The sequence below is a fragment of the Martes martes genome (genome assembly GCF_963455335.1).
Source record: "Martes martes genome assembly, chromosome: 4".
Taxonomy (NCBI): Eukaryota; Metazoa; Chordata; class Mammalia; order Carnivora; family Mustelidae; genus Martes; species Martes martes.
This window is the reverse complement of record NC_137891.1, coordinates 189838667-189852015: the sequence shown is the minus strand read 5'-3', so window position 1 is coordinate 189852015 and position 13349 is coordinate 189838667. Positions and strand designations below refer to the sequence as shown.

General features: G+C 59.4%; 1 protein-coding gene across 1 annotated transcript in view; it reads right to left on the bottom strand.

Annotated features, from left to right (window-relative positions):
* MMEL1 (membrane metalloendopeptidase like 1) overlaps positions 1-12282 on the bottom strand; it is a gene marked incomplete at both ends in the record, with an annotated part of 30603 nt that extends 18321 nt beyond the window's left edge. Inside the window, 2 exons of the mRNA XM_080801748.1 lie at positions 7545-7733; positions 12204-12282. Coding sequence (XP_080657874.1) covers positions 7545-7733; positions 12204-12282 — 268 coding nt within the window. The remainder of the gene's footprint in view (positions 1-7544; positions 7734-12203) is intronic.
* Positions 12283-13349: the final 1067 nt, after the last annotated feature.

Sequence of the window (13349 nt, the reverse complement as noted above, 5' to 3'; positions counted from 1 at the left end):
CAAACCATCTGACCCGCGATCCTGTGATTCCGCTCCTGAGTGTTTCCCCAACGGGCTCCAAACGTATGTCCATACGAAAACCTGAATGTGAATTTTATAGAATTTTTGTTAACAAGAGAGAAGCCATCAAGCCACAAAACGATGAACGGACGGGTCCTGCGTGTGTACTGTTAAGTGCAGAGGCCGCCCCGAAAGGCTGCACTAGTGTGATTCCAAGTAGACGACATTCTGAACGAGCAAAATTACGGAGGCAGTAAACAACGATCGCCAGGCATTTGGCAGGGGTGCGGGGTAGGGGTGGTGGACAGAGAACGGGGAGCATGAGGGGTATTCCGGGCAGTGCGCTGTTCTGTGGGGCCACGGGGGGTGGGATAAGGTGTCTGGAGTCTCTGCAAAAGCCCATACAACTGCAGCGCAGAGAGAGAAGCTTAATGTACGCAAGTGTGAAAATCCCTGAGGAGGTCTCAGATCCCAGGACGGAACGGAACGCAAGAACCAAAGTGCATCCCACGTATATGCAGTAACCCGGCAGAAAGGGGTGAGGATAGGGTGCTGACCCAAGTCACCCTGGCCCTGAATGGTGCGTAAGACCCAAGGCAGGGGAGCTGTCCAGCCGCGCTGTGGGGTCATTGGTGGACTCGGTCCCGCGGGAATGCCAGGCATGAGCATTGGGATTGAGGGAGTGTGAAGTGGCAGGCAGGTGGCCAGACTCCCCACTACTGCAACGGGAGGTTGGGCCAGCCAGGGCGGGAGGCTGGGATGATGCCTGTGATAAGGGGTTAGAAGCCCCAGTGTAGACTGATGTAGACACAGAGGGTTGCACGGAAAAGCGCTACAGATGACGTGTACACACGTGGGTTAGCGTGTGCGTGCGCACACACACGTCCTCCCACTGTCAGCTGAGAGTCGCTGCCCGCAGTGACCCGGTAGTAATGATCACACCTAGTAACCCGAGTGTGGCTTCTAACACTGTCACCCCGTAGAAGGAACCAGGGATCCTTGGAGAAACGGCGGGCAGAAAGCATATAAGACAAGCCTGGAACATCTCAACGGCTAGAAAGCAAGGAAGCGCCCCCTCCCCTCCGAAACCCCCAAGCCACCGTGAGGGAGGTGGGTTAGAACCCCCAGTGGCCAAAGCTGCAACCGTCTGCATGACAAAAGACACTAGTATTGGATTATAATCCACAGCATAAAATACACGTCCGTGAGTCCATGCCGACACAAATAAATCATTGAATAAATAAAGAAGTGGGGGAAATTGATAGATTTCCCCATACAGAAGAATTCCGAGGAGTGTCCGTCGGTGCCCTGCCTCTAGGGGCGTGGTTCTAACTCCCCACCCCTTGGGAGCGGGCTGCCCCCCCCCCCCCCCGGTTTCCTTTCCCAGGAGACAGAATGGAAAGGGGGGAAGTGGAGAAACCGAATCAGTCACTGGAAGTGTGGCCCCCTGACTTCCGGGCTTCCTCCCCAAAACACATCACCCCAGTCTAATTATGGAGAAAACCATCAGGCAACTCCTGAGGGACATTCCACAAAATACAAGGCCAGGACCCCTCAAAACTGTCAAGATCATGAATAAGGGAAGTCTGAGAAACCATCACGGCCAAGAGTAGCCCAAGGAGACTTGACGAATGATGTCATGCGCCGTCCTGCAGGATCCTGGGACAGGACGGGCGTGAGGGACGAACAGAGGAAATCAGAACAAAGCGTGGCCTTAGTTAATCGTCAGATAGTGATGTTGGTTCATTACTTGCAACAATGTATCTCAGTGAGTGGAGCACATGTTAACAGGGGACGCTGGAGTGGTCCATACCGCACTGTGCCATCTTCGTAATATTGCCTGAGCCCAAAGCTATTCTAAGAAACTTTTAAATTGCTTTTAAAACAACTGGAACACAGAATCTAGGACCTGTGGGACATTATTATTATTAGGGAGGGAGGGACAGAGGGAGAGGGAGAGAGAATGTGAAGCAGGCTCCCCGCCCAGTACAGACACAGCCTGACATGGGGCCCCCTCTCGCGATCCCGAGATCGTGAGCTGAGCTGAGATCAAGGGTCGGATGCCTAACCGACCGAGCCACCCAGGCGCCCCAAGTATTAACTGGGACGCAAAACGGCAAGGCCCTTCCGACACCAAGGCCGAATAGAAACGAAGCTTCCTGTAGTGCTCACACGGGATCAGTGGGAAAGGCGGCAGACGGAGCCCCAAGAAGGCCGCCCTCCTCTTCTGTAAGTCCAGACGCGAGCGGCTGTCCCTGACGCCCACGGACACAGAATCCACTCTCTGTTCTATCTGCTCCCGGAACTTGCGTAATACGTGAATTATTTTCACATAGACTGTCTACGTTAAAAAAAATCTTTTGAAGAGAAATGTCTTGACGTTTTTGTCTGCGAGGTTCGCTCTTGTGGCCTTGATTTGAGTAATTTATGTCCCCTCCGTCTCTTCCTCACGTCTCTCTCCCAAAAAGGAAGGCGGCAGAAATCTCAGACGGGTGGCAAAGAGCCCTCCTCCCTGGGGAAGGCGGGCCGGTCGTCACGCAGCTGTGGGCGCGAGGGCACAGCACCGCGTGGCCGAGGAAGCCTCGGGGTGAGCCGCTCAGCTCCAGCAGGCCCAGGCTGGCGGCCTCCCCAGGTGCTCGATGGAAACAAACACGCATGTTCTCTGGAGGGAAGTTGGCCGGCCCGAGAGACACGGTCCCCACAGAGGCAGCCAGGCGAGTTTGGATTCACACGGACGCCAAGACGAGCTTCGACGAGTGCAGACCAGATGCGAAACCGTGATCCCCAAGGATGGTATATTCGGGGACTCTCGGATCCGAAGGTATGGGGCGTGATGGCCCCAAATCCAGACCCTGCTCTGCCCCGTGCCTTTGCCAGAGGACATCTTCTCCCTCTCTTGCCCGTGGGTTTGCCGCACGGCTTGCTTTGGCCACAGAATGGGGTGGCAGTGGTGCTCCTGGACACTATTCCGGTTCTGGGTCTAGACCCCAGGAGGCCTGCGTGCTTCCCGCTGTCCTCTCAGACTTCTGCCGGGAGAGGCACCTGCCCAGGCCTGCTTGCTGTGCTCGGGGCAGCGGGGGTGGGGGGGGGGTGTCAGTTCATGTGGAACAGAGTCGCCCTGTGAACCTGACCCGGCAGCTGACCCCCGCCCCCCGCCCCCCGCACAGCTGCGTGCAGGCACGTCCCCACAGACGAGTGCCGTTGTCATCCCTCGGCACTGGGTACGTGCGCGGCAGCAATGCCTCCGCGACGCAGAAAATATTCCAAGTATGTTGAAGAAGTAAAAGAAAACATTGAAAACAAGGTTGTGAGACATTCACAAAGAATAAGTTTGTGGAAGAATAAATTGTAAATTCTAGAAACACAGAAGAAAGTCGTAGCTGAGGTTAACTTTTTTTAAGGATTTCATTTATTTATTTTTTTAGGGAGATTGAGACACACACACACACACACACACACACACACACACACGAGTGCCCGTGAGCCGGCGCGGGGGGGGGGGGCGGCAGCAGAGGAGGAGGAGAGGGAGGCAGGAAGACTCTGACTCTGCGCTCGGCACGGAGCCCATCGCAGGTCCCGATCCCACACCCCTGAGATCATGACCTGAGCTGAAATCAAGAGTCGGAGGCTTAAGCCACCGAGCCACCCAGTGCCCCCACTGAGATTAAATTAAAAAAAAAAATCCAAAATGGATTTTTCCCCTGAGCTGCAGTTTCCTTTGCTGATTGAAACCGGAGTGACTGCTTACCCCTCTGATCATGGGGTTTTGTCTAAACCCTGTCCGCACTGCGGTACAGAAATATTCAGATGTATTTTTGAAGAATGGACATTTTGCAAAAACACAATCAACATTTTAATTCATACGTGTGAGAAAAGGCAGTGTCCTAAAGTGTATGGGTTCCAAGTTATCGCAGGGTTTTGGGAGAAAATTTCTGCAGATAGAATACGGGGGGAAGAGAGGTTTAGTGAGACGGAATGTGGTTCGGAGTGACTGACCCGGATTGCGGGACAAAGTCGGAGACAGAAACTCTCCGGAGACACAGGGGATGGGGCGGGGGATCGAGGACGCACAGAATCAGAATTCGACAACGGGAGAAGAGAGGGAGAGACGCCACATTCAGAAAGATCGTGTGCCATGTCCCACAGTAAACACGAGGTATCACGGCTCAGATTCAGGGATCGCAGCCTCTCCAGAGCCGAATGAACAACACGAATTTTCACAGCTCGATGCTTCCACGGTCAAAGTGAATAATACCAAAGACATAGAGAACAGAGCTCAGAGGGACGGAAAGTTCACCTGATGAAGATTTCCGGACAGAGACAGCGAGTGTCACTACTTGTGCGACAGTAGAAGCTGCTCACTTCTCAGGAATTACTTGGAGAAAACACCAGAGACGTTCGGAAAAGAACTAAGATTGAGAAATGTCATTTGGAACAGACGTGCACGACGGAGTCAGCAGTGAGCGCTGTTGCTGAGCTATTACTACTTTGCCCTCAAGCCGCGTCCCACAACGAACTATCTCACGAGCAAGAGGTTGATACTGGAGACGGGTAAAGACAGGCTCGTAATAAGATAATTTGACAGTGAAAGAGGAAACCTCTTGAACAAGGCAGCTACTCGTGCCGAGGAAACCGGACCCTGGCAGGGAGCTTAGCTGTGAATAATACTCAGGAGAAAAGGAGAATACTCAGAATACTCAGAAAAGGAGAATACTCAGGAGAAAACTGTAAACAATGCCGGTGGCTTTACCCCAAAGCACAGCTGCACTGCTGTTGGGCGGGCAGGACCTCGCTGGCGTAAGGAGCTCAATCTGCCTTCCCTTCAGCACGTCAGCCACCACCCTGGGAAATGACCAAACGCACCATTTTGCTAGGACATCTGATTGCGAACAGCATGACAGACATAGACGTTTTTCTAAGTGTCATTGATGTATTAAATCCTGGGCCCTCAAGTAAGCCTCTAATGTATGTACTACGCTATGTTCCATTTTACAGATAGGGAAATGAGGCACAGAGGCATGAAGGAAACCCGCCAAGGTCACACAGGCAGATTTGGGGGAGCTGGCATGCCTAGCCACACCTGGGTGTTCACAACCTTATAATGCCTCCTCGCCATCCCATGGCGACAGTAAAAGGTTCACAGTCAAGGCTTGGACGGGAAGACACACGAGTCCAGGGGTGGGCAGTATTTTTCTGTAAAGGGCCAAGTAATCAATATTTTAGGCTTGGTGAGCCACGTACAGACCCTGTCTCGCCTATTTAACTTAATTATAGCAAGAAAATACCCAAAGACAGTACATGAATAAACGGGCACAGCTGTGTTCCAATAAAACTTTATTTGCCAAAACGGGCCGCGGTGTGCTGGCCTCTGTGCCGGACAGTGATTGTCGCTGCCTGTGGGAGCAGGATTCCAGGAGGGGCTCTATCGCCCACTATAATTTCTATAAAAACGTTCGATGTTCTGAAAAGTCTTCGTCTCTAACTTTTAAAATAACAACTATTTAAACAAAAAAATCTGAGATAATAACCCCTTAAAGGACAACGATCGAAAACCCGCGAGCTGGCTCCGGGAGAGCAGAGAACAAACTAACAGCGGCGTGAGAAGCACGAAAGAACACAATAGAAAAACCAGACTCTGCATGAATCATGGTGAACGCAGAGAGACTCTGCTTCAGGTAAGAGACGAGGACCCCAGGCCAGCTGCGCACGGTTGCAAGAGGCACAGCGAAAGCAGGACACACAACGTTCGAAAGAAAAATGGAAGAAAGCCTGCTAAGTGAGCGGGCCCAGGCAGTCAGGCTTGTACCAGACGAAACAGAATTCGAGGCAAACGGCATCACGGTAGAGAGGGTCATTACGCCATGTGAGGTCTTGGAAGATAAGCGATTCTAGATTTGTACTCACAACAGCGTAGCCTCAACGTGGGCAAGTGGCTACCCGGCACGATTCTCTAGCCCAAGACTTAACACACAAAAACCCCAAACAGGGAGAAAACTTGACTGGTGTCATGGAGGGACCTGCATCTCCGGCTTCATCTAACGGTCACGGTCAGGTGTCCTCCCCCAGCTCGCCCGGATGCTGGCAGTGGGGACCACGGGTTAGTCCTGCAGCGGCTCAGCAAATACCGAGGAGTCAGTGCCCCATAAACCACGGTTTCCGACAACAGTGCAGCAGACGCAGAAACCAAAAAAAAAAAGGGTAACTAGGAAGATTTCCATGCATCTTGATTTAAAAAATATATTTTGAAATAACTCATGAATCAGTGGAAAAGATCCTTGTGGAAGTGAGAAAGCGCTTAGACATAAACAGCAACGCTGCGTGTAAACCCCGCGTGGACACCAGGGCCGGGGCCGAGATGAGCTGGCAGGCCACGTCTGCGGGTGGGGGCACGGGGTTCCGAGGGAGGAGCCCCGGCCGAGTCCCCTTCTGTACTTAGGAGACCACGAGGAGAAGAAGGCGGACTGGGTCGGGGTCGGGGGCCAGCGCTGTCCTCTGGAAGCATCCAACCAAGGTGTTTCCAGCCCAGTGAGCCCTGAGCAAAGGCTCCTGGAGATCTGGGCTCCCTGAGGCTCCGTGCAGCCAGTGGTCCTTCCCCTGTCCCCTGCCCATGCGGCAGAGCCCATCTACCCTGCAGGAGACCCGGAGGGGCCAGAGACCAGAGCAGCGGGCAGGGGCCCGCAGGCACGTGCACAGGCTGGGAGCGGCCCTGGGCTGGGACGTCGGTCACACCCACAGACTAGCAATGGATGCACGGTCCGGTCCACCGCAGCAGACGGCCCTGGCCCAGCCAGTGGGGGAACATTCTAGGGACAGAGGCTGTGACACCCAACTGTTGAAAGTGCCAGGGGAACACCTCTCCTGAGTCCCATGAACCCCGGAGTCCACGCCTGAGGTGGTGCCCAAAGAGCAGGGGGTGTGGCTTGCACACCCCGGAACCCAAGCCGGGGACAGCCCCTCCACCGCCAAGTGCGGCGGGGGGGGGGGGGTTTGGGGGGTGCACGGGGGGCTGGGCGGGGGAGGGGAGCAGAAGAGGCAGTGTTGGCCACGCCCCCGTTGTTCTGGGACCCCAGGCTGACCCCTCCCACCATCTCACAGTAAGCGGAGCCGGTCTGGGAGGCCGCAACCCTCAGCCGGTGGGCGTGGGGGTGGGGGTTGGAATCCCAGCAGGTCCTTCCGGACCAGCCCAGCGACCAGCCGGGGAGACACAGGTAAGCCGAGGGGATGGGCGGGGGGTGGGGTGTCCGCAGAGTCCTGTGCTGGGCTGGCTGTGACCTGTGGGGTGCGGTCGCCGCCTGCGGGAAGGGAGGGGGCTGCGCGGACGGTGTGGGGGACCTGGTCTGTGCATCTCAAGGAGTCCCGCAGCGGCCGCAGCGCAGAGCCTGCAGAACTCGCCGGGGCCAGCCCGCCCTGGACAGGGCCTTCTGGTAGGGGCTGCCGGACCCCTGCCGGTCAGCGCCCAGGGCAGACCCCCCCCTGCCCAGTTTGACAAGACTGGCTCATCGGGGTTGGGGGAGGCAGCGGTGGGGGGGGGCGCCTTCACTTACCTCTGCTGTTGGCGGCGTAGAGGAGGCCCAGGGCCACCAGGGCGCCTGTCACCAGCAGCAGCAGCAGCAGCAGCCCCCCCTCCAGGAAGCCTCGGTGCTTCTGCCCCGACCAGCCGGCGATCTCCACCATCCCTACTGGGCTTCCGGGCTTCCCCGCCACCAAGTCTCTAGCCAGGGGAAAGTGCACAGCTGAGAAACCCCAAGGCCAAGGGCAGGGGCTGTGTCTGGCCAGGGTGGGGACACCAGGGCAGGGGAGACGTGTGAGGAGCCCCTGAGGCCCGGCCCGAGGCTGGGAGGCCTGATGCTAGCTGGGAGCAGGTGCTGGTCCTTGGAGGACGTTCGCTCTCCCATTGCCAAGTCCACACCCATGGACTTTCGGGCGCAGCCCGTGTCTCTGGCTTGCGGCACCTACCCTGGGCCAGAGTCTCTGAGTGCCCGAGGCAACAGTGGGGGGGGGCGGGTGCCCAGCGTGCCAGCCACGGTGGCAGCTCTTGCCAAGGTCGGCCTCTCCAAGCCCGCTCTCTGGAGGGGAGGCCCAGGGACCCCTCTGCTCACAGCTGGAGGGGGGGCCCTAGGGACCCAGCCAGCCCAGCTCCCATGCTGGCCAATGGCCACTGCTGTGGAGCCCGCCGGGGGCTGGGGGAGGGGGTCCTGGAGCTACGGGCCTGGGCACCGGGTCAGGAAAACCCTCTGGGAGGTGGTGTGGGCCTCTGGGCCCCCTGCCCACCTTTCCTGCCTAGAGTCCAGGAATGGGGGGTGGGGGAGACCAAAAGGACCTGTGCCCATGCAGGCAGTGACCAGCAGGCCAGGCAGGAACAGGCAGGACCGGCTCTAGCGGTCACCCGGGGGGTGTGCCGCTCCCGTGCCTCCCTTCCCCACCTCCCCTGCCTGGTCCTTTGAGGGACCACGCCAGGAGGTGAGCGTTGGTGGTGGACACTCAGGGCTGCCACGGTGTGCAGAGGGGGCACGCTGCTTGTGGGACAGGCTCTGGGGTCTGGATGATCTCCCTTACGTAAGTGTGTGCACGCATGGGCCTGTGCTTCTGTGTGTGCATGCGTGAGGACGCACACACGTGTGTGTGCTCGCCTCTGTGCCAGTGTGCAGAGCCCAGCCCCGGACAGCTGCTTCTGGGGCCGGAGAACCGTGGGCTGCCCCTCCCCGAGGCAGACTCCGGGTCCTCGACGCCCACCACACCTCTGCTATGGAATCCCAGCGACTACCCTGCACCAGGCCGGGGGGGGGGGGGGGAGTTCGGGAGAAGCCTGAGGAAGGCAACCCTAGTCCTGCCTGGGAGGGGGAGGGGGAGAGGTTCCTCCCTGCCAACGCCAGGGGTCACCTGCCCCATGACCTGACTGAGCGGAGAAGCCGGGCTGGCTCTGATCTCAGGATCCCCCGGGGACCTAGTCACCTTTCTCTGCACTGGCTCTGGTCCTCCCCACTGCACCCCCAGACAGACCCCGCCTCAGGGGTTTTGCCCTTCCCCCAGACTCCGGTCTGCTCTCCTCTCACTCTCCAAAAGTCCTTGCTCAAGGTCACCTTCCCAGTGATGTCTTCCCTGGGTCCGTATTCACCGGAGCCAGGCTGACCCCAGGCCTGATGGCGGTTTTGCCATTGGATGGGCGATTCAGCCTCTGTGCCTCTTCTGTCCCCATTGTCCCCCTCCCCAAGGGGAATGTCTGGGCCGTGGGGGGGGGGGTGGGTGGCTCGGCCTTCCCGGGCCCCCAGCACGCAGAGTGGTGCCCGCGAGCCGTCCACCACCATCTGCTGGCTGAATCAATTCAGCTGGACGGGTCCGAGCCTTGGCCTGGCCGTCCGCGGCCCGGTCTCCCCAGTGTGGTCTTTCTCCCATCAGAACTAGTGAACTCCCTCGCTCCTGTCCTGCGGGCTGCCAGGGGCCCGCTAAAGCCGAGAGGCGCACGCGCTAAGTCTTCTCCCAAGGGCTGAGTGCCCAGCCCAGCGTTAGAGAATCAGGAAAGAGGTCTGTGGTGGCCGGCCAGGGAAAGGGGGTTCCTTTGGGGAGGAGAATGCTGTGTGTGGGGGGATGCCTGCCCCAGGGTCCGGGCTGCGCTGAAAACACTCCGCCCGGCCCCCCGGGGGGACAGGCTGGGTGCTTGTGGGGAGCACCCCGGTGCCGCCGAGGGAAGCTGGCCCGCGGGCTGGACCCACACTCGGCTCACCTCCAGGTCACTCAGGAACGGCCGCCCCCGACGGGCGGGTCTCAGAAGGCTGCGTCGGGATGGCCTAGCGCTTCGGTGAGCGGGGGGCCAGGTGGGAGGGCTCCCAGGGGCGGGAGAGCAGTGGCTTCGGGTGGGGCCCCACTGAGGCTTCCGGCCTCCTTTGTGATGCAGGCGTGGGTTCCCTGGAGGCGGGGAACGTGTCCACGCACAGGTGGGGAGTTCCATCTGGGTTTGGCGTCGGGGGAGGGGGCAGAGAGCCACTCAGGGAGCACAGGGCTCCCTGCGGTCCTGACCCCTCCTCCCTCCTCGATTCCACAGTCCAAAGGGGCCACAGGGGCGCTGGGAAGGAAGGCCAGATGCTTCTCCCCACCCTGCCCGAGACCCAGGAACCAGAGAGCTACACTGGCCACAGGGGTTGCAAAGCCCCTGCCAGGGGATCCTATCACTTCCCTCTCTAGTGAGACTGGTGGGCTCCAGGGGCCATGCCGGGTGGAAGTTTTGGAAGAGGTGAGGGGCGGGACAGACCCTCCTGGACACAGAAGCATCCCAGTGCTTCTGGGAGCGAATCAGGTGCCCTGCTGATGGGGGCGGGGGCTCTGGGCAGAGCACGTCCAGCCAGAAGCCAGGCTTCTCTTCTTCAGGCCCGACTCGAGTACCAGCCCAGTTCTGCTTCTGTTTCAGAACCCCACGGAACAAGCGGTCCCCCCAGGCCTCCGGGGCTCTGGGTGACGGGGTCAGGTCGACGGTGCCCAGACCCTGCTCAGGCAGCCTCTCCTTTTGGCCCCACCCTGGGAGGAAGACAGCTCTGCGGGGGCAGTTACCAGACAGGACCCCCAGAGCCCCGGCGAGGCTCTACTCAGCCCGCTGTCTGCCTCCCGGCACCCACCCCATCCGAAGGTTGGGAACCCCACCCAGAGCACGGAGCTGGTAGCCTGGCCTGGAGGCTGCCTGGGCTGCTGGCCTGGAAGGGGAGGAAGTCGAGGTTGGGGGAGTAAGAGGCCGGGACGGCTCTTCCTGGGGAGCTTGGGCCGGCCAGGGACCAGCCTGGCCGGCCAGAAGCTGCTTCGTGGGGCGTGGTGGCCCTCGACTCCGTAGGCAGCTCAGGCCGGCCAGAGCGCCTCTCCTTATGCCGCCACAAGCCTGCCTGGATGCAGATGCTGGCGGAGGGCTGGGGCTCAGCCCGCTTCTCCCACCCCAGCCCTGCTCAGGAGTTCCATCTGCAGCTCCGTCAGCGAACGGCAGGCTGTGAGCAAGCGGGGGCCCCGCGAGCCGGGGTGTTGAGCTTGCCCACTGTGGTGTGGGACCAAGCAAGGCAGTGCTCAGGGACTGGCAGCCGAGAGAAACCGGCCAAGGAGCTCCAGACCCCCAGCCCCAGCCAGGTCCCTGGATGCAGTGAGTCCCAGGCCCACTGCTGCCTGGGACACTCTGGAGGGTGGATTTTAATCCTTCCTTCTAGGTGAGCTCGGGGCTGGTGGACGTTCCCTGCTCACCCCTCCCTGTCGCTTGGACGAAAGATGTGAGATGTGAAGTTGGGAGGCCCAGCCCACCATGGGGGGGGGGAGGGGTGGGTACCACCTCCCTTAGCAACCTTGGGACCAGGGCAGGTCTAGGAGTTAGCCTTGGTCACTGCTGCTACGAGCAGGGGGCTCTTCTCAGGCCCAGCAGACACCTGCCCCTGACCGCTGGGCCCACCCCTCTTCTGCCAGGCGGGACAGTCGTGGGCCATCTGCTGTCTTCTGCGTGGAGGCCAGCCCCATCTGGCAGGTGTCTCTGGGCCTCTGTAGGGCAGGATTCGGAGCTCTCCTTGGGTCTGCCCATCCGAGCTGCAGGCAGGCATGGGGGGCCCGGCTCAGAGAAGGGAAAGGCTGGAGGAAGTTGGACGTTTCTGGAGCACTCAGAGAGCTGGGGTGAGGGTCTGGCCTGTGAGAGTCCCCCTTCTACACACCTTCCCAACACACACTTCCTGAGGTTGGGCCTTGGGTATCCTGTCCAGGAGGGAAGGGGCTGGGTGGTCTGACTGTCCCTGAGCCCCCAAGCCAACCCATCAGATGAGAGAAGGGAGGCGCAGTGCCAGGCACAAAGGCGTGGCCAGGAAGGACCACGTGGGGCAAAGGCACATACGGCAGAGCTCGGTCACCAAGCTGAGGCCGTCGGTGGCGGCTGGCAGCTGTTGGGAGAGGCCTGGTCATCCGACGTCCAACTCTGTAGTTGCTACTTCCACTGTCCCTGGAGTCCCTTCTACCTGGTACCTACCTGACACCTTCGTGGCTAACGAGCGAGTCTATTAAACCCTCACTATCTCAATCACTGGTGTGGTCCGTCTCCAAAGCGCCCCTGACGGATGCATATGTTGGTACCAAGCGCGGTCCCCATCACCAGACGCTCAAAGATGAATCTGGCGTCTGACTGTAGGGCTGTGTTCGTTGGGAAGGGAGAGTCATGGTGTGGGGTGATCTCCCCACAGGGGCTGTGGTGCGCCCACCGAATCGGGGGCTGTGGGAGCTCAGGTGCCGCCGCACGTGGCTGTTCAGGCAGCGGCGGTGGCGCAGGGGCCGGGGCATGGGGCGGGCTCTCTCAAACGTCCCGGAGCACAGAAAGAGAATGACCACCTCGGGTCATTGCCCGGGAGTCGGAGGGCTCCGTGGCCCCCGAGAAGCCCCTGTGACAGGCACAGGGCTGCAGCACAGGCTCAAACACGGCATTTAACTCTGTGAGCCGTGCAGGGACGATGTCGCCTGCACTTAGAGCCTCACCAACTTTCTAATGAAAAACTGGGGCACTGAGATGGGATGGGACCCTGGACCTCGGAGGGGCTCAGAGGAAGCAGAGAACCTGGAACCGCCAAGTCCTCCAAGCCCCTTTGCAGTGGATGCACTTGGGCTCCCCAGTGGGTGATTTGCCTTTTCTTTCTTTATAAATCCTGAGAGCCTCATGGGCTTAGGAAGGAGGATGCTGGCTCTGTTCAACCTCTACTACCCCCTCCTTCACCCACTGACTCTAGACCCACAGAAGGGATCTCATCTCAGCATCTTCGGGGTGTGGGGCTCAGGCGCGAAGCTGGTCCTGCAGGAACCGGCACGCGCATCCCCACAGCTGCAAGATTCCGCTAATCGGCACTGGGACCTGCGAACTGTGTGTGGGAATGGAGTCAGGGGTTCGGGCCATGGTGGAGGGGGTACAGCTCTGGGCTGGGCTGGCCCTACTGCTGGGGCATGCCCACCACGGACGCTGGAGGTAACGCGCGGGCGCACACCATCGGCCGGCAGTGACGCCACCAGGCCACGTGGCTGCATGCCCTCTGCACCGGGGTCTACCGTTAACAAACTTGAGATGCCAGAGCCTCCCTAGCAGAACAGAGCAGGCACCCAAAGGTGCAGGGAGGACTTCTCACATGTGAATGTGTACCCCCCCTCCACCCGCAGCCCCCAAGAGGGATCACGGGACTTATCTTCTCCAGCCTCTGGTTGCGATGAGCTGTAGGGCTGTGCGTCCTGCCCCGAGCCATCCCTGCATTCCTGTGCGTGCTGCGCTGGGTGTGTTACTAACGTGCCGCCTGACCCGGGTAAACTGGTTTGTAGCTTCCTTTCGGTTGGGATTATGCTTTCTTCTGCAAAGAACTCAGAAGCTT